At 38.2% G+C, this 27,923-nt stretch overlaps 1 protein-coding gene across 2 annotated transcripts in view; it reads left to right on the top strand.

Moving 5' to 3' along the window:
- PALMD (palmdelphin) overlaps positions 1–27,461 on the top strand; it is a 65,214-nt gene extending 37,753 nt beyond the window's left edge. Inside the window, exons 4-9 of one of the 2 annotated variants that reach the window (XR_008631292.1) lie at positions 18,964–19,078; positions 19,229–19,262; positions 19,364–19,477; positions 21,688–22,782; positions 26,909–27,023; positions 27,121–27,461. Coding sequence is in view for 1 of the 2 variants with exons in the window: in XM_004614648.2 (XP_004614705.2) it covers positions 18,964–19,078; positions 19,229–19,262; positions 19,364–19,477; positions 21,688–22,782; positions 27,121–27,164 (1,402 nt within the window). In the remaining variant the exon portion in view is untranslated. The remainder of the gene's footprint in view (positions 1–18,963; positions 19,079–19,228; positions 19,263–19,363; positions 19,478–21,687; positions 22,783–26,908; positions 27,024–27,120) is intronic. The other variant, XM_004614648.2, reaches the window with a different exon arrangement.
- Positions 27,462–27,923: the final 462 nt, after the last annotated feature.

The raw sequence follows: 27,923 nt of genomic DNA, 5'->3' as shown, positions 1-27,923 counted from the left end.
CAAAAACAGTAACAAGTCTCAAAATGGAGACATTACTTGTGCCCGCTCGAGCAAATCGATGAGCAATGGGGGATGACAATGACAGTGACTCCATAAATATCAAGAAACAAAATAATGCGAGAGCACACTTGTTTTCTAACAAGTGTCTAAAACAGCATGTTTTGAGACGACATGTTCCCGAAGCCCTTGTAACATCATGCTGATCTAAAATCACTGAGAATAAAAGTTCAGATCTTGAGCCATGTAGTATATCAGGTAGGGTGTTTGCCTTGCACATGGCTGATCCAGGTTCAATCCCCAGCACCCCATATGGACCCTAAGTTTGACAGGAATAATCCCTGAGTGCATAGCCAAGAGTAAACCCTAATGTTTACTCTTGTGGCTCAAAGAGTAAAAGAGTTTTGAGATGTGGCTCTAAAACAAAACTAAACAAAACTTAAAGATCTCATCTCCAAATGATCCTGTAGGTTTGATTTGCACTGGAGTTATTAAGCATAGCTCTTCTCTCCCAAGCAGACCGTGAAGAGAATGGGATGACTAATCATCTGATGGGAATGCATCTGTATTGAGCCCTGTGTTAGAGGCTTAAAAACATTATCTCACTTACCACCTTAAGATAACCCTTTATGAATAATAGTATTGTTCTCTAAAAGCTGAAGCTTAGAAGGGTTCTGTCATCAAGTCAAGTATGTTGGTTTTCACAGGGATTTACTTTCTGTTTCCATATTAAAGCCAACACATTTGACTTAATGAGTAAATTAAGTAGTAGTTTGGAGTGGATTCAATGGACCTTCACACAAAAATTCACAAAATATTGGTAAACCACTAGCCTTCTCTGGTTGCCCAATATTCAATGTGTAAAGCAGGAAGAATTTCTAACTTAAGCCAAGAGTGAAAAGTTACAGCTACTCACAGCTCCAGATATAATTTAATCATTCGAAAATCCTGTGAATTACAAAAGAAATTAAATTCTCATTGTGTGTGTGTGTATCTTTGGGGTGTAGGAGAAGAGTGATCCTAATATTACATCAATAGATCTCAGACTTTTTCCTTTGGGAGGGCATGTAGCAGGGGGTGGGTTAGGGCCACACCCACCAAGGCTCAGGGATCACACCTGGCAGTGTAGCCGAGACATGGGTCGCCATTAATCAAACTCAAGCAGGCTACATGCACGGCAAGCACTCTACCTACTGCACTGTCTCTTCAGCATCCCACTAAGATTTTCTTTCAATGACTCTGAATCAAAAACCTGCTGATTCAGTTGTCCCAAAAATGACCATTAAACTCTCTCTTTGGGCGTAGTAAATCTTCCTGGATTTCAGTTAGAGATCTTAGGCTACCAAGACACAAGGAATTCATCTGTCCTCTCCAAGTGCAGATGTATAGCTAGTCATAAACTTTATTTCAAACATAGTATTGATGATTACATTTAAATTGTAGTATCCTCATCAAAATGCATTATAAAGCTATACTGCTTTGAACAATATAGTCTTATGACCAAGCAAAGAATGTCTCTATGAAGTGGAATAGTTTCAGAAGCCCCAAAATCTTGGAAGGAAACTACTCTAAGAAATTATACCCCCAAAAATAACAACAAGATAACAACCTTCAAGAAAGCAAATAAAAAGCCTGATCTTTAATTTTGGACAGAATGACTTGTTCAGTAAACAAAGAAATTCCCAGTATGACAAAGACACCCTAATAGAAAGAAAGAAATATCCTGTTATGTCATGAGTCAACGCTTTTATCTGTTGATGGACCTCAGTGATCATTTCAATCTTCTCCTTTTTTTATATTTGTAGATGGTAAAAATCTTTTTATGCTACTGAGCAAAATGAATCTGTGTTCATTAGATTTTATTGTTTTAAGTTTTATTCCCATGGTAGTTAATTAGAAAGGAGTTAAACAAGCAGAAACTAGATTTCAAATTCCCTCCTGCCACAGGCTACCTGTCATTGCCCTTCTAGGTACCCGGCTTGTTCATCATCAAATAAAACTGATAGTAGTACTCACAGGGGTTGTTTGAAGACTAATTAGGCCAGAGCCTGGTACAGTGTAAATATACAATCTATGTTAAATGCTGTTAAAACCACTTACAGAGAAACTCTGTAAGGTAGCACACACTTTTGATTTTCGTTTTTCTGAGTTCCAGTCTGTTTGGCCCCTAATGACAAACTCCATCAGGTTGTTAGTTCTTGTTAACTTCACCAAAAACTGAAAGAGATAAATGGGCCCTTACTAGCAGAAAAATTGCTTCGAAATCACTCTTCCTTGGTTCATCCAGCAACAATATGCTGTCTTTTTTTTCCTCTGGGGAAAAAAAGTCCCATATTGAACTGGATTGGGGACATTACTTGTGATGATTAAGGGAGGTTATTACTAGAACAGTGCATGAAATGAGAGCTACATGCTTTCACCTACAAAGTTCTTGAAAATAATTTCTTTTCCCCAGAAGATAGGTAAGAAGAAGAAAGATCCCAATAATGGATACCATTACAAATCCTTTTTCATGTAATCTGCTTATCTAAACTGGCATATGATGTCTGCCACCATCTCTCAGAGAGGTGCTAACTCATCCATCAGGCCCCACCTGACAGTCAGGAGGCACCAAGGACATTTCTTTTTCTCTGCCACCTGTTTCACACCACACTGAATCAGCATTTCTTGAAGCTTAATTCTCATTCTGAAAGGTAATACTTTCTAAAGAAAGGATGGCAGCACTTAGGAAATTCTACCCCACCAGCTAAGAGAGAATCAGGTGAAGGTTAGACAGTTATCCCTCAGTCACCTCCCTCAAACATTTTTCACATAAAAAACATTAGCTTTATGGTGCAAGTGCTGCCTGAGCCCATGTGCTGCCTGTGCCCATGTGTGGCTGCCGAGCACATGTGTTGGTCGTATCTCCCCCTCTTGAGATGTGTACTGTCATATGTTCAGATCTAATGCTGGGATGTGTACTCAGGTTCTCTCCATTCTGGAGACGCCCATGTTCTCTCTTGTTCTCTCTCTCTTCCCTTCTTCAACACTTCCAAATAAAATATATTTTATACTCTCCCAAAAATAAATAAATAAAATAGTTTTGTACACATACATAGAACTAAAATTATACGTACACACATATCTGTACAAGCCACAAATATGTTTCCCAATTCTCCTACACATGCTAAATTTTACTTTTCATTCAAATATTTTGGAGAGGGATTGAATGTGAGTTCCTAATTGAGATCCGCATTTTCAAAGTTTTAAGTAAGACTGAAGTGATCTTTTAACTATGGTCACTCAGGCTGGAGCAACACGATCATTGGTAGGGTGCTTGCCTTGCAGGCCATCGACCCAGATTTGTTACCCAGCACCCCATAGGGTTCCTCAAGCAGCACCAGGAGTGATCCCTAAGCACAGAGCCAGGTGTAATCCTGAGCACCACCAGGTATTGGCTAAAAACTGAAAAAATATATATACATATACATATATATATATATATATACACCAAGAAAAAATATGTGGGGGCTGAGCAATAGCACAGCGGGTAGGGCGTTTGCCTTGCACGCGGCCGACCCGGGTTCGATTCCCAGCATCCCATATGGTCCCCTGAGCACAGCCAGGAGCAATTCCTGAGTGCAGAGCAGGAATAATCCCTGTGCATCACCAGGTGTGACCCATTAAAAAAAAAGCAAAAAAAAAAAATACGTGTACGTGTAAACACACACACACACACACACACACACACACACACACACACACACACCCCTAAGAGTAAGAGAGCATTAAAAAGCGAATTAATTCAATTGGTAGTTTCATTTTTCAAATCTTATGATTTATCATTGGTTTACATTACTGTAAAAATTAAGAAGTAAGTTTTATGCATCTATAGATCTCTTATGTGTACAAACCTCTTGCAACTATCACCAAAGTTCTCATTCCTTCACTATCAAAACGAATCTTTCCACCTACTCCTCATGCTCCATTTTTTCCTTTTCCTCTGTTACATCTAAATAGTTTAGTTTACATCTCTTACTGTTATGTTTAACCAGCTAGTTTGTGGGGTTTTTTAATATTCCACATATAAATTAAACCATCCATCATTGTCTATAACTTTCAGACATGTTTCACTCAAGTCCCATCAATGTTGTTGTGAAAGGCAAGGCTTCATCATTTTTTAAATAGCTGAACTGTGAGTTGTATCCCAGAGAAACCATAACTTCTTAATTGATTCATCTCCCAAAGGGTATTTTGTTTGATTCTTGTTTTGACCACCCTGAGCAATGCTGCTCTGAGTAGATGCAAATATCCTCGTACTTTAGCAGCTTTATATCTTCAAATGCCTAGGGGTGGTTTGTTACTATATCATATATGACTCTATTTTTAATTTGATAAGTAATCTCCATACCCTTTGTTATAGAGACTGCATCAGTCTGCATTCCAATCAACAATATAAGAACTCCTATTCCCCACCCTCCTTGTCAACACTTGCTGTTTTTAGTCTTTTTTGTACAGGTCATTCTCACAAGTGTGAAAAAATGATTCGTTGTGGTTTTAATTTGCATTTCCCTGATAAAAAGTGAAACTGAGTGTTTTTCCACATAAATTGTGGGCCATCTATTCAACTTCTTTGGAGAAGTATATATTTAGGTCTTTACCTTGTGTGTGTGTGTGTGTGTGTGTGTGTGTGTGTGTGTGTCTGTGTTGCTTACTTTTGTTGCTTGCTTTTTTGTACATTGCTTAGTAATTGTAAAGATTGCCTTTTATTTTGTGCTAGGTTTTTTTGCTTGGTTGATTGGCTTTTTTTTCTGTGTAAAAATATTTTAATTTGATGAGACCTATTAATTTGTTTTTGCCCTTGTTTTTCTTGCCCTCAGAATTGAGTCTCCAATCCCTGAGGTCTAAGTTCATGAAATATCTCCTGTTTTCTTTCATATATTTTATGGTTTCAGTCTTATATTCAAGTTCTCGGTCTACTTTAAGTTATTATTTTGTATACAATGTTAAATAGAGTAACCTAGAGTAAATTTTTACATGTGACAGTTCAGTTTTCCCTGCACAATTTGTTCAAAAGGTTTTCCTTTCTCCAGTGTACGATACTGGTTCCTTTTTTATAATTAAGTGCTAAAAGTGTGGCATTACTTCTGGGCTCTTAAATCCACTAATTTTGATAAGATGTTTCTTGTTTCAATAACACACTGTTTTTTATTACTATAGCTTTGGAGTGTAATTCAAAATCAGAAAGTGTGTCTCTATATTTCTTTTTTCTCTCAGCACTGCTTTGATTATTGAGGGTCTTGGTGGTTCCATTAAATTTTTTTGTAGCTCCATTAAACTTTTTGTGATTCCATTTAATTTTGAGAATTAAGAGTGTTCTAGAGTTGATGCACTTGCCTTGTATGTGGCCCACTCCCGTTCAATCCCTGATACCAGTATGGTTCCCCAAGCGTCATTGGGTATAGTCCTGAAGCCCCCCAAGCACCTCTAGGTGGGCTGAGAGGCCCCTGAGCACTGGTGGGATGGCCTCGGTAATCCTCAACCCACAGAACTGCATCCGAGAACTCACACATTGAATTGCCAGCTCAGTGGGCTGAGAACCACTGGGAGTAGTTCCCGGACCTCTCGCACACCATGTGAGAACCCCACACCCCTCCAAAAACATTTAGAATTTGATCAGGGAGATATCTCAAAAGACTCGCGTGCATGCTTTGCATGCAGCAGGTCCAAGTTCGATTCCTGGCACAGCGGCTCTCTGAGCAGTCTAGTCATGTCTTAGTTTAGGTCTTAGTCTAATATGACATGGTTTTCACCTTCTTTATTAGGGTTACGCTTCATTAGGTTACTCTTATTTTAACCGCTGTGGTACAATTGTAAATAGAACTTAACTAATGTATGTTTTTCTAATTTGTGGTGATAGAAATGCAGATTATATATATATATTGCTTATTTTTTTCTGCTACTGTACTCTTCTCAGAAATTTTTTAAAGAGTTTTTATTTATTTATTTATTTTGCATTTGGGTCACACCCAGCGATGCTCGGGAGTTGCTCCTGGCTCTGCACTCAGGAATTACTCCTGGAAGTGCTTGGGGGACCATATGGGATGCGGGGAATCAAACCCAAGTCAGCCACGTGCAAGGCAAATGCCCTACCCACAGTACTATCACTCCGGCCCCCAGCAGAAATTATTTTTCGTTCTTTTGGTGGCTTCTTTGGGGTTTTGTTTATTTTACTGGGGGTCACATCAGGGTGCTCAGAGATCACTCCTAGAGGGGCTCAGGGAACCATATGTGATACCAGAGACGGAACCCAGGTAAGCCTTTGCAAGGCAAGTGCTGCCCCTTAAGGGTATGCATATTATCATATCATCTAGAAACAGTGATAGCTTTACTTATTTTTTAATTTGGTTCCTTTTGCATTTTTTTCTTGACTAATCCTGGCTACGACTTCTAAATTATGTTAAACTAAAGTTTAGAAGTCCTGGCTATGACTTCTAAATTATGTTTAACTAAAGTTTATAGTAGTGGGAATCCTTATTTTATTCCAGATCTTAAGGGAAATTTTTTCAGTTTTATCATAATTGTGTATGATAATGTCAACATGTCATAGATGGCCTTTATTATAGTCCCTCTTTGGGAATTTTTAATGAAAAATGTTGCTATTGAATCTTGTCAAAGGCTTTTTCAATGTCTTTTACAATCATGTGATTTTTCATTCTAATCACTGTCACTGTCATCCCATTGCTCATCAATTTGCTCTAGCGGGCACAAGTCTCCATTGTGAGACTTGTTGTTACTGTTTTTTGGCATATCAAATACACCACGGGTAGCTTACCAGGCTCTGCTGTGTGGGTGAGATACTCTAGGTAGCTTACTGGGCTCTCCGAGAGGGGCAGAGGAATTGAACCCGGGTTGGCCACGTGCAAGGCAAACACCCTACCACTTTGCTATCGCTCCAGCCCTTTCTTTCTAATATGAAATTAAATTACTTTACCCCCATATTTTGAAGCATGTCTGCAACCCTACAATAAATCTTGTTTAGTCATGATGAATTGTTCTCTTGTTGCACTCCATCTGCCAAAAATTTTTTGAATATTTTTCATCATTGTTCATTATAAATATTAGTCTGTGATTTTCTTTTATCTATACAATGCTTTTTGTTTGGAGAGTAAAGTGGTACTGACCCCATAGAATGTTTTAAAGAGTGTTCCTACTCTGATTTTATAGAAGAATTTGGCAGGGAGAGATATCAGATATTCTTTCAAAGTTTGGTAAACATCACATGTGAAACTTTCTGATACTGTGCTTTTGTTGGGTGAAAATTTCTGGCTCCTATTTCAATTTCTGTACTTGTGAGGGTCTGATAGAGATACCTATTTCCTCCTTATTCTACTAGCAATGCTTTTTAATTCTAAAATTTATTATTCTAGTTTATCCAATTTATTGGAAGTAATTTCCATAATAGTCTCTTATGATCCGTTGTAATTCTGCATTATCATCTGTAACTACCTAATTCATGTCTGATTTTTATTGTCAGGGTTTTTTTCTCTTTTTATTAATGATCCTTTCAAAAAACTAATTGCTGATTTTATAGATTTTCTGCAGTCATTTTTGTTCCTATTTTATTCCCACTCTGATTTTTATTATTTCCTTCCTGATGCTGATTTTTGGTTTTGAAAGTTTCTCTTTCTCTAGTCCCTTTGAAGAAATAATTAAATAGTTTAAATTTCTCACATTTTTAAATGTGGGCCGGTATTTGCTTTTAACAGTTTCCCTCCTGATTGTTTTTGCTGTATCCTTTTGAATCTGATAGCCCATATTTTCATTTTCATTGGTCTGGTTTTGTTGTTGTTGTTGTTGTTGTGATTTTAATTTAGGGCCACACCCAGCTGTGCTCAGAGCTTCGTCTTGTTTTGCTGTTATTATTGTTTTAATTTGGGGATGGGGTATGCCTGGCTTTGTTTGAGCCACTGCTTTTAGGGTTTCCTTCTGACTCTGCTCAGGAATCAGTCCTGACAGTGCTCAGGAGACCATATGCGGTGTTGGGGGTCACACTGGAGTCACCCAAGTGCAAAGCAAGAAACTTACCCACAGTACCATCTCTCTGGCTTCCTATTGGTGTTAAAGGTTTTGCTTCTCCTTTGATTTTTGCATTAATTCAAGACCTATTGTTAAGTCTCCACATATTTAGATTTTTTCCTGTGCTCTTTTTATTGTTGATTTTTACCTTGTATCACTGTGTTTAGAAAAGATGTAGCACTTCACTGTAGCACTGTCGTCCTGTTGTTCATTGATTTGCTCGAGCGGGCACCAGTAATGTCTCCATTGTGAGACTTGTTATTACTGTTTTTGGCATATCGAATACGGCACGGGGAGCTTGCCAGGCTCTGTCGTGGGGGCAGGATACTCTGGGTAGCTTACCAAGCTTTCCAAGAGGGACGGAGGAATCCAAGCTGGGTCGGCCGCATGCAAGGCAAATGCCCTATCCGCTGTGCTATCGCTCCAGTCCTTAGAAAAGATACTTGATAAAATTTCAATTTCTAAGTTTCTAATAAACTTATTTTGTGTCCCAACATATGGACTATTCCTGAGATTATTTCTTGTGCACATGAAGACCATGTATTCATTTCTTTGGTATGGAACATTCTCTACCTGCTTATTAAGTTCATCTTATGTTATTATTACATCTTCATATATTAATTATTATATACTGCCTATCTTTGTTTATTAGCCTTTGGGCTGCAATTCTATTTGACCATAAAAGAGAATAGCAGTTCCTATCTTTCTCTTTACCGTTGAAATGAAATATCTTTCTTTTTAACTTTTTATTGAATCACTATGTGGAAGGTTACAAAGTTCTCAGGTTTATGTCTCAGTTATACAATATTCAAACACCCATTCCTTCACCAGTGCCCATATTCCACCACCAAAAACCCCAGTATACCCCCCACCCCCACCCCCTCACCCCCGACTGTATAACTAATGAATTTTACTTCATTTTCTCTTTACCTTGATTACGTTCCATATTTCAACACAAAACTCACTATTGTTGGAGTTTCCACCCAAGAAAGACAGCCCTACTACCAAGGAAGCATTTGATAATTAGTTTTCCATTGCTGAGAATGAAGAGATATGTAGCCCCACTGTTCCAAGTACATAACTCTTTTTTTTTTTTGCCTTTTTCCTTTTCCTTTTTTTTTTTTTCTCCTCCTCATCCCCCTTCCCGCTCCTCATAGTATGGTGTACGCCACGCTGCGTTTCTCCCTGAAAATGGAAAACAACCGGGAAAGAGGGATATTTCCTCTTCTTGGCCGACGTGGGGCTTTTGCTTAGTCACAGTCCAGAGAAGTGGCTGCTACATTAATAACCTTCAATATTTCAACAAAAACTCACTGTTATTATTTGGAGTTTCCCCCCCAAGTCAGACCTGTTCAAAAGGAACCGTTTCACATTGCTGACAATTATAGATGTTAAGTCGCGGTTTTGGATTTCTGTATAAAGTCCAGGGAAAATTCTGCCAGAAATTGCATAGCCCAGCTCTCAGTCCCAGTGCATTGCTGTAAGAAGTGTCTGGAATCAAAGTCTTTAGGCGCAGAGGGTCCGCTTCACTCTCAGCAGCTCCGAATTTATCTGGGCCAAGGGCGTGCCAGTTACACCCTCTTCCCATGATTCCCTGGGAGCCCCAAGTGTAAAAATCAAATACCTCTGGGTTAGGAGTCTTAGAAGATGGCGCCTGCCATGTGGAAGCTGCCACTGCCACCGTTTTCCGTGCAGGAAGACAGGGTGGGGAGGAAAGATCCACCCCCGGGCAGCACAGAGTTGCAGCCCAGTTCGCAGTCCCAGTGCACTGCTATTAGAAGCTGTGCTGAATGCCCGAACATGTTAGGGCTCTGGAATCAAAGTCTTTAAGCGCAGAGGTCCTGAAATGAAATATCTTACTCCAGTCTTCTAAGTCAGTGTTGGTATTGTATCTTTTATGGGACTCAGATGCATATTATAGATGAATCCTGTTTTTTAAAATCAATCTAGTCTTCTATTTTTTTTTTTATTAGGAAATTCACAACATTCATACTTAGGATCATTAGCTGGGACTTATTTACTACCATCATACCCCTTTTCTTTTAAAAAAAATTGTTAAAATTATTTATTTTAGGTTTTGTTTTTTGTTTCTGGGAGCCACACCTTGTGTAGCTCAGGAGTTACTCCTGGCTCTGCACTCAAGAATCACTCCTCATATGCTCTGGGGCTATATGGGATTCAGGGACTGTACCCTGGTTGGCTGCGTACAAGGCAAGAACCCTACCCACTGTACTATCACCCCAGCCCTTATATCCCTTTTTCTGATTACATATTTCTGTTGTTTCTCCTCTCTTTTCTTTCACTTGTTTTTATCTGCCTTCGATTTTGGATGATTTTCTCTGGAAATTCAACTTCATTATTTTTTCTTCTAACTGCTTCTGCTCCAGATATTTATTTTGTGGTTACTATCAGAATTATTCAAGCTTTCTATATCTAAAATATCTATATTTTGTGCTGATATCAACTCTTCATTTGGCTATACAAATTTTTATTTGTTTTATAACTTATATTATTGATGTTTATGTTTCTAATTCTGTGTTACTATTTTTCATCTTATACATGGTCTAATGGAATTTCTATTTGTTTTTTGTTGATCTGAAATAAAAGTAATTTCCCCAGATCTAGTAAGGAAGTTCTGGTGATAGTACAGTAAGATCCATTACATTTAGTGAGTCTGAAAAAGGTTTTATTTAATCATCATACTTGAATGATGATTTATTTTCAAGGTAACATATTCTTGACCAGCAGTTTTTATCTTGTAATATTGTGATAAAGTCATTCCACTCTCTAACCTGTGAAGTATCTAGTGAGAAATCTGGTGAAAGCCTGATAGAGGTGACATTATATATTACAATGCTTTGTCATCCCCTGCCTTTAATGTTTTTTCTTTAACATTTACTTTTGATAAATTAACACAGTGTTTTAGAGTAAGTCAATTTGCATCTAGATTTTTGGGCTATTTCTACTTCCAGAATATCTTTGTCTTTGAGTGCTCCATTCTCTCTGTTTCCTCTCTGTAAAATCCATTATCCTAAAATTTCCTTTGCTAATGGAGTCTGACTTTTCTCTTATAAAATTTCTTCATCTTTTTTGTCTTGTTTCTCCTCTTTCATTACTACAATCTTATCTTCATCTTGTTTCCTCTGCCAAATTGAGCCTGTTTATTAGGCTTTCCACTGTATATCTTAATTTTATTGATGTCGTTCTTCAAACTAGCATCTTTGGGTGAAATTTTTTAAAATACCTTTATTCTCATAAATAACTTCTCTGGTTGAATTCGTTTTTTCTTTTTGGGTCACACCCAGCGATCCTCAGTGGTTATTCCTGGCCCTGTACTCAGGAATTATTCCTGGAAGTAATCAGGGGACCAAATTCAGCAATTCTGGGGATCAAACCCGGATCAGCTACGTGCGAGGTAAACACACTACCTGCTGTACTATCACTCTGAACCCTGGTTGGGATATTTTTAATACATTTAATATCTTTAGATATCTTCTAATATCTTTACATAAAATCGCTGATATTTTCTAAAATATCAAACATTTTATCTTTGATGAAGAACTCTTTGTTCTTCTGTAACTCTTTTTCTAATACCTTGCATCTGCATTCTGTATTTGAGATTCTTGGGGGGGCAAGGTTAGTATACAAATGTATGTGTCTGTGTCTGTGTGAGAGAGAGAGAGATTTGGGGGGGCCCACACTCAGAGGTGTTCAGGGGATATTTCATACTTGGGGACCATACAGAGCTAGAATTGAATCTGGGCCTTTATGCTAAGATGCTTTCTTCATTATTTAGCTTAAATATACTTTCTTGGCCTATGCATAAATATTTCTTCTAAAATGGGTAAGAATATTGAGAGTAGGGGGCTGGAGAGATGGCCCAGCATGTAATGCATGTGCCTTGTATGCTGCTGACCAGGATTCAGTCCCCAGCATCCCTTATGGTCCTCTAAGCACCACCAGGAGTGATTCCTGAGTGCAGAGTCAGGAGTAACACCTGATCATTGCCAGGTGTGGCCCCAAAACTGAAAATATGTGTATAAATTAGAAGTGTTTTTCACATGTCTAGAATATGCTTGAGTATTCCTTCTATCACAGTAGAGCCTGGCAAGCTACCCGTGGTGCACTCGATATGCCAAAAACAATAACAACGACGGTCCTCATTCTCCTGATCCTGAAAGAGCCCCCAATACACTACTGGACTACACTAGCAAGTGACAGGGATGAATGGAGATGTTACTGGTCCCCTCTCGAGCAAATCGATGAACAATGGGATGATAATGATAGTGACGCTAAGTATGTGCTCCAGTTCTTAGGGCTATCTCTCTAACCCTTACTGAAATCCTTTCGTTTCACTATTATTAAGTTTCATTATTAGGTCTCTTCTAAATTAGTTATTGTCATTGTAGTTCTGTACCTATATGTTTGCTCTCTGGAAATTTCTCATTCTCTTCGATCAACTCAATTTTGTTCTTTAAAATGGTTGTTTGCATCACCTTTTGCTTAGGCAAATCTGGTTAACTTTTCCCATGAGGTGGTTCTGTGGCTTTGGTGTTTGAATCCTCTCTTATGTATACAGTCATAGCAAATACGAGGCGGGTGGGGGACAGCCAGCCACAGTGCTACTGGGTAGATGGGGGGGAGGGACCAGCCAGAGACAGAGTTCTTCATTGCCCCTCTGCCGCCATGTCTACACCAGGTCCAAATTATAATTTTCAATAAAATTATGAGTAATCAAAATCTAATAAAAAATATTGTTTGGGAGTTGAAGAGATAGTACAAGGGTTAAAGTACATTCCTTGTACATGGCCTACCCTGATATACCAGGATGCCCTTGTATCTAGCCCAGCACCACCTGCTACCAAAAGAATTATCTGGTGCTCCACCCTCTGCCTGAGTGATCAGCACCCCAGATCCAGAGCAACATTTTCAGCACTTCATATTGAACCATTGGCCCAGTTGCCAAAAATTGCCAGGACCGGTCCCTGGGCCTTACCTAGCACAGCTTGGAAGGTCAAAAACAATTAGTAATAGCAGTTTTTGATCTATCTTATAGCTAAATGGATGAAATGAGATAAATTTAAGATATCAGAAATGTACATATGATTTTCATTTTTATTGAGGCACCATGATTTATAATATTTTAAATGATAAAGTTTCATGCGTACAGCATTCCAATACCACACCTTCCACCATTGTATTTATTTTCCTCTACCAGAGCATTTCTGCACATTTTTAAAGTCTCTTTGTAAAGCACACATCAACCTCCTATACTATACCAGCCATTGTAGAGGTGTCCAAAGTTTCTCAGCTTCGACACAACATCTCACCCAGGGAAAACTTTATAGGGAGGGATTGATCCTGCATACCGTAACATGTTTTGCAGCTTCTCTTCCTTCTCCTTGCTAGTTATCAGTAGCACACCTCAAGTTGCGACAACAAAATAGAAGCCCCATGTTGCTAGTGTCCTGTGGGTGGGGCAGTGAATGAATGAATCACCCTCAGTGAGACCTCCTGTGCCTTTTGCCTCCCAATGTCAGGTTTTCTTTGATGGTCATTAAAATCAGCCAATTCTCAAAAACTCCATACATGACCTGGTGTGGAGTTTGTCAGTCTTTTCTTCTGCTGCTGCCCTCCCACCACTATGCCTCCCGCTAGATTTCTTATTTGTAGAAGAGAGTTTAAGAGATAAATTGAGGCCTTACCCTTAATTACTGTTTTCTGTGTTTTCCATCATTCACACTGTGTCTGATCTAAAGATATTTTCAGGACCATAGCGCTCTGACACTTTCCAGTTAATGATATTTACATTGTTTATGAATAATAAACAGCAGTATCGAATCAACATAGAGAATACTGAGGGTTTTTTTTTTTCATTGAAGCAGGAGTTTTCAGAAATTCTCTATCAGTAAGCATCTCACAGAGTCAGAGATTTGTGACACTAAGTAATTAGCACCAAGATGCTTCCTTATTATCGTACTTTGTCAGGAATTGGCTATAACTAAGTGATAAAGGACAAAAGGGAGGGTTTTGAGTGTTGCTCCTTGACTTTCACAAACATGGCATGATGGGTCATCATTTGACTGTAGCCTCCAATTAATGTAGCTTTCACCCAGAGACTTCAAATTTTTCAAAAGCTTTCATTTAGTGAGCTTAGTAAGCTTTCAATCATATTCCTACCTTATTAAGCTATAAACGGTGATGAGAATCATATGGCATCCCATTATCTATGGACTTCTCAACTGAATAAAGCAAAGTCCCTGAGATGTAATTAGCCAAAATGAGCAAGGCCCCTGGAATTTGTGGCAGAGACAGGAGAAAACCAGAATTTCTGAGTGCTCGTAACTTCTTTTATTACTTATTAAATCCTGTGAAGAAGTTAAACTCTCACAGACCTCCAAAGTTTGAATTGTCCAGGATTCTTTGACTTCTGAGGAAATATTATCTACTTTGATGGCCCAAATACCAATTCCCAAGTGTATCTCTTCAAACTCAGACTTCTTGGAGCTCCCCACTCTTTTATCAAGCTGACTTCCCATACCAGGACTTGACTGTTGAACAGAACACATCCTTGAGTGATTCCATTTCTTATCTCGCCCCGGTTTCTCTTGGGCCAGTTGCATGCACATTTTCTCAGTTATTCAGGTCACAAACATTGGACTCACCCTTGACATCCTTTCTTGCACAGCTAACATGCAGCCTACCAACAAATCCTGGCAGCTCTTCATCTGAAATATTTCCAGAGTCCTATCACTTCTCACCCTTCTCCCAGCAACCACCCCGGATTGAGAAATCTTGATCGGAATTATTGCGACAACTCACCTCCACGTTTGTCTCATCCCGTCTATTCTTGACGCAGTCAATGTCATTGTTTAAATTTCATGCCCTGACATGTTTCTCCTCCACTCATATCCCGCAGTGGCTCCCAAAGGCCTCACAGCCTAAGGTCCTATGTGATGTGTGACCTTCCATCTCACTATTTTTATTTCTTACAGCAACCCCCCTTAATCCTGCTGCTCCTACTTCTGATTCACCCTAACCAACTCTATATAAAACAATGTGCCCTCCACAGGAACACTCCACCCGCCATATTTTCTATTATAGTTTTATCCTACCTTTTTATAAATATTTCTCTTAATAAATATGTTTACACACTTATTTAGTATGAATAGTGTGTGTGTGTAAATTGGGGTAAATTCTGGGCCTTAGTTTGCCAGCTTCTGCAAATAGATAAAAACAGGAGAAATCATGTATGTATATATGTGTGTATATAAATCAAAGCTAGCAAACTGTGACCCATAACCAATATCACCATGACCTAGTTTATACTGCCATAAGCTGGGAATGCCCTTTGTATTAGCAAAGGGTTGTGAAGGGGAAAAAGATGAACATGCAATGGGAACAATATGTGAGCTACAAAGACTAAGTTAGTTGCTTTCTGACTCTTTTTCAGAAGGCTTTGCAAACTTCTATGTTAGTGTATTGTTTCCTCCTCACACTAGAATATAAACTTCTGAGGGCAGGCACTTCCATTTTAATTCAATATAATTTGCTCAGAGCATAGGACAGTGTCTGGTACAAGGTAGATGTTAAATAAATGTTTTTAACTAAATGAATAAATCAAGTTATTGAGCTTAGTGTAGTCTGGTGACTTGTCCAAGATCACATAGAAGTTGACAGGCGGACCAGAAATCAAACCCAGTCTCATCTGTATCCATAATTCAATCTTGAGGTGCAAAGGCTACTTACAGCAATGGTTTAGGTATCCTTGTTTTCTACCTAAGGTCTCCCATTATAATGAAACATCTGTCCCTCTGGGAAATAGCATGGAAGGAGAGAGAAATAGAGAGCATTTCAGGCAATCTTTAATAACTATCATAAAAACACATAACAACCATATTGTTATCAGCTGTATCAACCATACTAAATACGCATTCATATACATTATCTCTCCTTTTCATGCTTTTATTGATGTATAATTTGTGTATAACATTTTGTTTCAGGTATACAATGTAGTGATACAATGTATATATTTACAAAATGGTCACCATTACGATTCTAGTTACCATATGTCACCATAAAAAAAAACTAACCTTTAATGTTTTACTCTCATAGAAACTTAAAATATGTTTTACAACATTGTTGATTATGGTCACCAAAATATGTTACAGCCCCACGACTTTTTTCATAACTAGAAATCTGTATCCTTGGTCCTCTTTCCACTCCCCTAAACTTCCTTCTTCCATTATGACCATTTTGATATCTGTATCATTGAGTTTTATGTCATTTTGTTTGGTCATTGTAAAATTATGTAACATATATCTTTCTCTGTTTCACTTATTCCACTTAGCACAATAATCTCAGAGGTCACTTATATTGTCACAGATGGCAAGACTTCTTTCTTCTTTTATTGATGAGTAGCATTCCAGTCTATCTGCGGGGCCACATCTTTATCCACCCATACATTAATTTGTGCACTCAGATTGCTTCCCTAGCTTCACGATTGCAAATAATGCTTGAGTGAACAAAGGACTCCATACATCTTTCCCAGTTAGCATTTTAATTCTATTCAAATGGACATTTTTCCAAAATACTTCAGGTATATTTAGCATCATGGACTGGAGCAATAGCACAGTGGGTAGGGCATTTGCCTTGCACGTGGTCAACCCGGGTTCGATTCCTCCGACCCTCTCGGAGAGCCCGGCAAGCTACTGAGAGTATCCCGCCTGCATGGCAGAGCCTGGCAAGCTCCCCATGGCGTATTCAATATGCCAAAAATAGTAACAAGTCTCACAATGGAGACCTTACTGGTGCCTGCTTGAGCAAATCGATGAAAAACGGGATGACAGTGCTACAGTGCTATATTTAGCATCACTAAATTTCTATAAGAAAATAAAGTAAAACAGGCACTGTATGCTCAGAGTTCACATTACAAAACTGAGTCTTAGGGAGGTTAGAAGAACTATCTCTTACAAGTAGAAACTATCAGAAGAATAATAACCCACATATATTACTCTGGTTTAGAACTTTATACTCTACCAATTAACTTATATTTCACAACTCTACTGATGGGCAAATGTGCTGGTTCAGACATAGAAGATGTTTACTAAAATAGCAGTCAGGCCTCAGTAACATTTAAAATCCAAAGTCACTGTCACCCCGTTGCTCATCGATTTGCTCACACGGGCACCAGTAACATCTCCATTGTGAGACTTGTTGTTACTGGTTTTGGCATATCAAATATGCCACAGGTAGCTTGCCAGGCTCTGCCATGTGGGCAAGATACTCTCAGTAGCTTGCCGGGCTCTCCCAGAGGGACGGAAGATTCAAAATATTATATTTAAAATACAAAGCCCTCTAGTATGCAAGAAAATATCTTCACACTATTGTAATCATCTTACCTAAACTATAATGCAAATTTTTTAATATTTAAATTTTTAAATCACCAACAAATTAAATAAATTCAATGAAATTTTTACAAAGGAAAGAAAGAAAAACTCTCAGCCACAAACACGAAGTACCAGTTCCCAGAAGCAGCAGCCAAGTCAGAACTTTGAAACTGAAGCTCTAAGTAGAAAAATAGTCAAATAGATCAAATCTTGGACTTTAATGGTCTGACAACAACACGGGATTTTGAGGCTGCCAGATTCATAACCATCTTTAGAAGAGGAGTCAGGAGAGCTGACAATTATCTCAGCTGATCCCCATAGCTGTCATCTGGACTAACTGCTATATCCAATCAGACATCCTCTGAGGCCACTGACTTTAGAACTTAGACTAGCTTGCTGAGATGCTACGTGTATTTCATGACTGCCAAGAGTCAGCCTTTCTAAATGTGTGAATGCCAGTGGTTATATGTTTTTATATAAGGTAGAGGTCATGATGTCACACTCGGGTTAACCTAAAAATGATAAGCAGCTGTATGCTGGCCAGGATAACATGCTTCTGGCAGTTGAATTTCAAATGTTGATCTCTTTGTCTCCATAAGTTCTTATATACTTTGTCATATCATCTTTCTTCCCACCTCAAAGACAAAGACTATAAATAGCAACAACTGAGGCAAAAATACTAAGTTTTGTATATTTCTTATTGCTTTATCGACACACTATAATATCACAAAATTCTTAGGAAACTTTGAACTTAAAGTATCATTTTTAATGTTAGACTATGCAAGGGGGTTAAGTGTTAAATAGCAGGTATTATATAGTTTCATCATTATAGGAAGATCAAGTATAGATTGGCTAGAAAAAAATAATTGCAATGTTTTCACCAAGTAAGTTATGTAGAGACTTTGTAAGAAAATATTGTGAACTGATAATAGTGAATTTTATTCCTTTGGTTGAACTTTAAACACAAGTCTCTTTGTATAAGAACTCACTATATTTCATTTGGAATTAATTTTGGTAATTGCAATGAAGACCATAGGGTAAACCCTAATTCCCTTTATCAACAGAATTTTTTAAATTTGCACTGAAAATACATAAAGTCAGATATTAGCTAGATATCTTCTATATGGGCTGGAGGGATAGCACAGTGGGTAGGGCACTTGCCTTGCAAGCAGCCAACCCGGGTTCAATTCCTCCGACCCTCTCAGAGTGCCCGGCAAGCTACTGAGAGTATCCCGCCTGCATGGCACAGCCTGGCAAGCTACCTGTGACGTATTCGATATGCCAAAAACACTAACAAGTAGTCTCACAATGGAGATGTTACTGGTGCCCACTTGAGCAAATCAATGAGTAACGGGATGACAGTGATACAGTGCTACCTTCTATATACTAAATGTAATGTTCAATATATGTCCATGTTCTTAGAAGGTATTTAAATATTTACATGCAATATCCCAAGTAGAGTTTTGAAAACTGTATTTTGTCAATAACACTGTATCTTTGTTGTTGTTGTTGTTGGCAGACTTGAGAAAGAAATTCAAGACCTTGAAAGGGCTGAACTGCAAATCTCAACCAATGAGGAGGCAATTTTAAAGAAACTAAAGTCAGTTGAGAGGACAACAGAAGACATAATAAAGGTGAGCAATAAATAATTAGAAAAATAAAGTTTCTAATTTACTCTTCTTTCTAAAAATGAGTTCACAAATAATATCCAATTTTTCAAAGTATATCCACAGTTAGGATTTAAATTAAACCATATTAATCATGAAGAATTTTTTTTCTTATAGTCTGTGAAGGTGGAAAAGGAAGAAACACCAGGAGGTATATTTATTTTTTGTCCTTTTTTTAGTAAGTCTATAATAATTTTTCCTATTATTATAAATATACTCTAAATGTGTTTTTCATTTATATTAATTTTACAGTGTCCATTGAAGACATCTATGCTAATATTCCTGACCTTCCAAAATCCTACATACCTTCCAGATTAAGGAAGGAAAGAAATGAAGGAACAGAAGACGATGAACAAAACAGAAAAGGTATATGAGAAAAATGTATTTAATAGCACCGTAGCACTGTCGTCCTGTTGTTCATCAATTTGCTCAAGCGGGCACCAGTAACGTCTCATTGTGAGACTTGTTGTTACTGTTTTTGGAATATCGAATAAGCCTATGCCACAGGTAGCTTGCCAGGCCATACTACTACTGAACGCATGCCCAATCTCACCTGATCTCGGAAGCTAAGCAGGGTCGGGCCTGGTTAGTAATTGGATGGGAGATGGCCTGGGAATGACTATATAATTAATATAATTAGCATAAACTTAATAGCAAGTTCTCTAATTTTTCTTACAGTATCAGCTATTAGCAATTTTCTATGACATTCTATGCTTCAGGTTAAGCAATGGCTCATTTCATAAAGTTGCATGAGTTTGTGAACCATTTGTATAGACAAAGTTAATGAAATTATCGTATTCATTTCATGCTTTCTACTCCCTAGCAAACTAGCCAGACACAGAAAAGATAAAGACTTAAAATAAACAGACACTCTCAAAAGCAGTGCTTCCAACTCAAAAATACCTCTCCAAATATATTCCTTTGGTAGATACTCATTGGGTTTCAAGATCTTTTATGAAAATATTCCTCTTGGAAAGGTTAGGCATTATTAACCCCTTTAAGAGAGTGATTTTTCAACTTCAAACTCCATGAAAAAAATAAATTTTGTACTAGAGCAAAGAGGGAATTTCAGACTGGGAGGAGTAACTACACTCTATTTTTGTAATAATATTCATTTGTTGCCCTAACAGTATTTAGTGAATATCTACTATATGCCAATTCAGCTTTTATGCTAAAAAATTGTGAGAGGGAATAAACAAAATAACAAAACTATCTTCTCTCATGGAGTTGAAACTCTTGATAAAATAGAGTCAAAAATAGGAAATAAATCAAATTACCATGTGAGGGCATAAAAATGTTAGAGAAAAATATGAATCAGTGAAAAGACAATCATGGATAAGGGTGTTTCAATTTTAGAGAGCCAGGAAAGGTCAAAAATAATCAAGCTAGAGGTAGGTAAAGTGGAGTAAAAAAAAGAAGGAAGCAATCCACAACAATGCAAGCTTCCGCACATTGTAATTTGCCTAGAATTTTATTAGCAATGATATGCCATTAAACTCTGAGGATCTTATCTGGGGTATCAAGTGGATCTCAACTTCCCCCACCCCAAATCAACCAAGTCTCACCAGTCTAGTAAAAAGCTGCTAACAGCTCTATTTTCAACCCTTCCTCTGTTTGACAAAAGAAACAAAAAAAAAAAAAAGGAAAAGCATGTGATTTCAGTTCTTTACCCTACCTCTTCAATACCAGTTCTATGTTTAAACAACAGCCCTGTCGTAAAAAGTTAAGAATAATGAATAAATTGAACAGGCTGGTGGCCTGGAAAGTGAGAATAGAATTTAATAAAATGGACTGCGTTAAATCTTTTTACCCATTGTAATATATACAATGAAAAAGAGGTTCCAATCTTTCCCTTGAAGGAAGAGCACAAATCTTTCTTGCTGGATTATCATTGAAAAGAAAGGGCCTACCAGGAGCCCACCAGGAGTGATATCTTCTGTGGGCTCTGAGGATTCAAGAGTAAGCCTTGAGCAGACCCCACATCTGGGCCCAAAACACAAAACAAATAAACAAAAAAGATAAAAAAGAAAAGAAAAAAAAAAGGAAGAATATTCTTGGATTCCCAATGAATATTCTTACTGTTTGGAGTCTCTTTTTCAATTCTTCACCCTTTTTAGTAACTCTGTGTATCCATAATAAAACCCATAACATTATAACATTGCTAATCTTATAATTAACAATAGCACTGCATTGTAGCACTGTCATTCCATTGTTCATCAATTTGTTCAAGTGGGCACAAGTAATGTCTCCATTGTGAGACTTGTTACTGTTTTTGGCATATCTAACATGTACCCGTAGCTTGCCAGGCTGTACTGTGCAGGCAGGATACTCTCAGTAGCTTGCCGGGCTCTCTGAGAGGGACGAAGGAATCAAACCTGGGTCTGCCACATGCAAGGCAAGCACCCTACCCACTGTGCTATCACTCCAGTCCATAATTAACAATATCAGAAAAAAACTTAAAATATACACCTCTCACATTAAGTCAAATATACTTAGCTAAAAATAGATATATTAAAAGCAAGCTGGCTTAAAGGGAAAAGTTAACAAGATCAAAAATATACTTTGTCTCTCAACAGCTCTGTATGCAATGGAAATTAAAGTTAAAAAAGACCTGAAAACTGGAGAAAGTACAGTCTTGTCGTCAATACCTCTCCCATCAGATGACTTCAAAGGTACAGGAATTAAAGTGTATGATGATGGACAGAAGTCAGTATATGAAGTAGGCTCCGGTCCCACTGAGGCACACAATGGCACAGATGGCTTGGCACCTGTGGAAGTAGAGGAACTCTTAAGACAAGCATCAGAGAGAAACTCTAAATGCCCAACTGAGTACCATGAGCCTGTATACGCCAATCCATTTTACAGGCCTACAACGCCACAGAGAGAGAAGTTAACCCCTGAACCGAATTTTCAAGACCGGATAAAGGTGAAAGCTAATGGATTAAGAAATGATATGAATGAATCCGTACATAATATGGACAACGGACATGGTGAGGAGAGGGCCAACAGCTTCAATCATGTCAGCCCTGGACGGCCAGTACCTCACCCCCGTTCAATAATTCAGCCAACCAAGGAGACATCCCAAGCCCTTCCAAAGAAGCCAATAAATCCCCAGGAAGAACCAAGTATGACTTGGGGCAAGCCTGTGTCTTCTCCAAAAGCAAGACTAAGTCCCAGGGAAGCACCCGTTGGGAAGTCAGGATACCAGGAAGCGTATCCTACTGGCCAGGAGGAGGAGGAAGATGTCAGGTATAACATCATGCATGCCTTGCCCCCTGACATGAACAGTACAGAACCTGTGACCATGATCTTCATGGGGTATCAGCAGGCAGAAGACAATGAAGAAGAGAAGAAGCTCCTGACAGGATATGACGGGGTTATCCACGCTGAGCTGGTCGTGATTGACGATGAGGAGGAAGGTAGGGAAGATGCTGAGGAACCATCCTACCACCCTGTCGCTCCCTACAGTCAGGTCTACAAACCTCCCAAACCAACACCACTTCCCCGAAAGAGAGCTGAAATTAAACCCCAGGAGAACACCAACAACAGATCTCCTCACAAAAATTCCATATCCCTGAAAGAGCAAGAAGAAAGCTTGGGCAGATCTGCTCGCCATTCTCCCACTCACATTCAGATCCCGGGAGATGGGACTGAGGACCCATCCTTAACAGGTAATAAAAAAAATAAAGCTTGCCACTGCTGTCTACTCATGTGACAATGTCCTCCTTGGGTGGTGAACCAACCCTCTTCTTTTCAGCTTTATTCAACCACCTCCTAGATGGAAGCTTTCATTCTAAGGGCTTTTTGAACGCTGATTTACCTTATCCACCCCATAAGTAAAATTCATAAGTCACTTCAAAAGATAAAGAAAAAAACTTGAATTGTTGCCTTATTTGGGTATTATACTGATTGATCTTAGTAACTTGAAATTGTTCCTCCGCCATAGTATGGTACTGTGCGGGAATGTTTTTGGATCATTAATACACTAGATCATCAATAGTATATCTTTTCCAACAAAAATGTAATGCCAGCAACTTTTCTGAGCCTTTCTGTGATTTGGACTTCTTCCATAAGTTAATGAATTGCCTTAATTTTACCCAAAAAAATCAAACTGAAAAAAAACTAATTTTATTTTCAGGATGATATTTTATTACTTTGCTATATCTTATTCTCTATACATTTATAGTTTTGTGAACTTTATTTCCTTAGATTATCTACATTTTTTAAATGTCAATTTTACTTACATTAAGCTATACAGTTAACTTTGCATAGCTTTCCCTAACTTAATTTATGTTTTATATCTTTTTATTTTTATTCTTTATATATTTTTCTAATTAGCTTTTATAGCTGTCAGTGAAAAATAATACTTTTTCTACAAAAGTGATAGATCATCAAGTTTAGATGTCACGTATTCACTTGGATACTATATTTCTCATGCATAAAAAAAAGAATCTGACTATATCATTTATAATAGTTCTACTTAACTTGGCTGAAGACAAAGTCAAATTACCCAGACACATAGGTATCAGGTATATGAAAGGAACAGTAATTTTAAATGTCTCTAAGTGGAATGGAAGAATTTATACTTATAAGCAATAATTATTAAATTCCAGTTAATCCAGCAAAAAAAATCCTTATACTTCCATAGAAATATGACAACACCGGCACAATTTAGCAGTTGTTCTCTTCTAGAATCCATCACTCCAATTTTGGGTTGCCAATAATGCAATCAAAAGGACTTTCATTCTCTTAAGAACTTAAATTAGGTATATTGCTTGTAAATGTAATTATCTAATAAATTTCTAACCTCTTGGCAAGTATGCTCTTAGATTATCTTTCTAAATTAAAATTGAATGGTGTGCCCCACAATGGAAACTTTCGAAAACGAAAAGTTCTTTTCTGTTTTGAGAATGAATTTTGTTTGCTAAGCAGACTTGGCAAACACATTATTATGTGAAGTACAGTGACATTGTCCATTTAAAACCTTCTTTTTTTAAGTTGAACCTTGGCCAGCTCCTCCTGAACACCCTTATTCCTTCTCCCCTCCCCATGTCAACACATTTACCCTGTAGAAAAAGACAGGAAGTGACTAATGTTTCCAGACAACACTAATCATGTCACAGAACTAAAATAATGAAAACAGGAAGACCTATTCCAGACAAAGTAACAATACAAAGTTCTGTACTACCAATCAAAACATCTTATAAACAGAATGCTCCAAATTCCTTGCCTTCCATCATGATATTGTTTTACTTTCTTGTTTTCCAATTCAAGACATGGCTAAGAGAACTGATATGGCTTTTATTTTCTTTAATTAAGTATATTATATTGACAAATGCCTTCCACATACATAGAAAACCCCAGTCACCTTGATTTCACAAACACCAGGTAGGCTGAGCTTCGCCCACAAACCTCTACCCGCCTCAAAAAACTTATTGATACTTGAAATTTGACCACTTCTCTCCATTTTTTTATGATACAGTTTCACTACTAAATATAGGTATTCCTGGTTGGCATGATAATTTAAAATTCATAGTCCCATTTCTCTTAGTGTAAATATTAAAGTCTTCTCTGAGAACAATTTTTGACTTGGAAAAGAACATGAAGGAGGAAAAAATGATAGAATAGATGGACCTGGGGACCCCAAAGACAAGATCTTTCTGTCAATATTTCAAATAGAGTAAGACATGAGGAGAAAATTTAGACAAAGCTGAAGCCATCTGTTAATGAAAACGTTCCAGGTTCATATTCTGAGAGATAGATCAGTTCCAGACATTTCCACCACCAAGTGGCCCCTGCATTACCGAGATCCCATGACTGTTGCCACCAGACAGTTGCCTTTCTTCAGTGGTCCTTATTCTTGCACTCCTTCTCTGTTCTCTCCTCTTCCAAGAAGATGGCTACAACATTTTTAGAGTTGGGAGACAGGGAGCCTTAACTCCAGGGAAACTGCATGCTATAGTGCCAAAATTGCAAGCCTGTGACCACCCTAGGAATCAAGGGTTACTGGTAACAAGGAGAAAAATCTCTCTTCCTCTGAATTCAACTACCCAGATTTGTATAAAAGGTAGAAAGCAGAGACAAGCAGTAAAAAGAAATGAAAGGAAAACTAATGGCCCAGACACTTGAGCTGCTCCATCCAGATGCCTTCTCCCTGCTGCCATGCTCCACTTGCCCTGATCTGACACAGACTTACTTGCCATAGACCTGCAGAAAGGGAATAAAGATGCTACTGACTGGAATACTCCACCCCCTCCCTTCAAGACAGGGGTCAGCGAGTTAACTGGATTTCCTAATTCCTGAGGCTCTCACACCCAAATATCGTAGTATCATATTATTTTTAGAGTTGGGAGACAGGGAGCCTTAACTCTCCCTGCAAGAGCACAGCAATATGCTCTTGCTGTGAATGCAGCCAAACCCTGTTCAATTCCCAGCACCGTACCGCATATGGTCCCCCGAGCACTGCCAGGGGTCACTCCTGAGGACAGAGCCAGGAGAAACCTCTGAGCACCACTCGCGTGACACCTGCTCCCTAAGAAAGAACATCATTGAATAGCCACAGCACTTAGGACTTACCTGACTTGCTCAAAGCGAGGAGGGACTATGAGAAAAGTATGTCCTGGCCTTAAAAGTGACCTTTTACAATCCCTTAATTCCCATTACTCTCTTTGGTGTGGGCACAGTGAAGTGCACAAAATCTAAGAGCAGAACCTTTGCACATTGTTACCTTTTGCCTCTAGTTCACTTCTGCTGTCAAAATACAGTCCTCACCTCAGGCTTTATCATCCCACAACTTCCAGAAACAGGCAACCTCCGTGCTACAGAGGGAACGAAGGTCTCTCTGCACTGGTCCTCAGTTGAAGGGACTGCTATTGGCCATGGCCACTAGAAACGATTTTTCCTCCTAAGGTCTCAGGGGAACTAATGTCATTTGTCTTCATTTTAATAAAAATCAAACATGATTAGGTGATACTAAATATAACCATAGTTTTATTATTATTAGATTTCCATCCTTTCTCATATTTATGAAAAAGTGCTTCTCAGAGATCTATCCATTCGTTACTAACACCTGGCTGAGAAGTGAGAGGTTATGTCTTTTCTTTGAAAACGAAAAAAATTTTTTTGACTTTGGGGCCACATCCAGCAGTGCTCAGGGCTTACTTCTGGCTCTGAGCTCTGGGGTACATAGGTGGTGCTTGGATTAAACCCAGGTAGACCATGTGCAAAGCAGGGTCTCTACCCACTGTACCATCTCTCCAAACCCAACTTCTTTAAATGTTAATATCCCACAAAATGTCATGATCAGTGCCTTGAAAGTTTCTCTCAACTTCTGAAATATGACTGAGGCAGTTGTATGCTGTAGTCCCAAATACTAAGGGCATCATATTAGAACATCAAAGGAGTGTTAAAATTTCTAGACCTGTTTTTTAAAAACAAACATATTTCTATTCCAAATATATAATTATCAGCAGAAGATACATTTGCCACTTGAATATTTTAATGGTTATCTTATAATTACTCCAGTTCTTAATTACTGATTCACATTATTTTATTCACAATCTATTTCTATATCCAAGGTTAGAACCCCTTGAAATAACTAAGGTGGACAACTTATAGAATAACTTAACCATCAATTAGAATGTCAATATCAATGCCTTTTTTAAAGTGATGCCTACTTTAGAAATACGCATAAAAGCCAATCATTGACCTATAGAAACTATGCCTAATAGTGAAAATATGCAGTTAACCATAATTTACTCCATATATTTTATTTGCTATTTTTTCTAATTTTTATAGAAATTGGTTCCTAGTTCTCAACCTGCTTCTGCTCTAAGTTAACCATAGCTTATTATTTCTACTGTCTTTTTGTGCTACTAAACAATGCTTACATTGTCGGAAAAAATCATCTGAGGTATGTTCTAAACTTTCCTGCATTCTATGAAATGGTCATTGAGAGTGGAAATTTAGACTTTTTCTAAAGTAACTTTTTTTCTCCCTTTAATTTACAGCTTTAAGAATGAGGATGGCAAAGCTGGGAAAAAAAGTTATCTGAGACGTGTACCATCTATCTTAACATCCTCTGGAGAAGAAACTAACAACTTTTACAAATATCTTTTCTGGATATTTTTTTCTTGCTGAATTCCAAAAAAATGTATAATTATATTAAGCCATGTGAATAAGCAGTAGTCATTATTTGTGAAAATTTTGAAAGGGCAGGGGAGAATAACCATGTAACTTTCCCGTTTACTTGACATGATTCAGTAGGGGTGGGTGGGGACCAGCATATTTTTATTGTATCGATGCCAAAGCATTTCTTATAAGAGCTTGTAAACTTTAAGAATAAAGTTATTTAAAATAACATGACTACTTCTATTGACATTATAGCTTTGCTACTCCACAAACTGAAAGCCAATGCACTTTACTACAGAAATAGTCATTTTGACCTTGATCAGTAACCCCAAATAAACAGGGAGGGAGGGAGGGAGAGAAGGAAGGAGGGAGGGAGGGAGGGAGGGAGGGAGGGAGGGAGGGAGGAAGGAAGGAAGGAAGGAAGGAAGGAAGGAAGGAAGGAAGGAAGGAAGGAAGGAAGGAAGGAAGGAAGGAAGGAAGGAAGGAAGGAAGGAAGGAAGGAAGGGAGGGAGGGAGGAAGGAAGGGAGGGAGAGAGGAGGGACCCTCCTGCTAAAGACCAATCCAATTAATTTTACCACATCATCAATCCCTTAGCATATACATCCAGTGCCAAAATTACCTGCAATCATTGGTCTCACATTTGAAGTCTTGATTGGATGACCTTGATAGTGGACGTGACTT

Source organism: Sorex araneus, chromosome 8, assembly GCF_027595985.1.
Source record: "Sorex araneus isolate mSorAra2 chromosome 8, mSorAra2.pri, whole genome shotgun sequence".
In the NCBI taxonomy this organism is placed as follows: domain Eukaryota; kingdom Metazoa; phylum Chordata; class Mammalia; order Eulipotyphla; family Soricidae; genus Sorex; species Sorex araneus.
The sequence above is the reverse complement of the archived record's forward strand: the minus strand, read 5'-3'. Positions and strand labels throughout refer to the sequence as shown.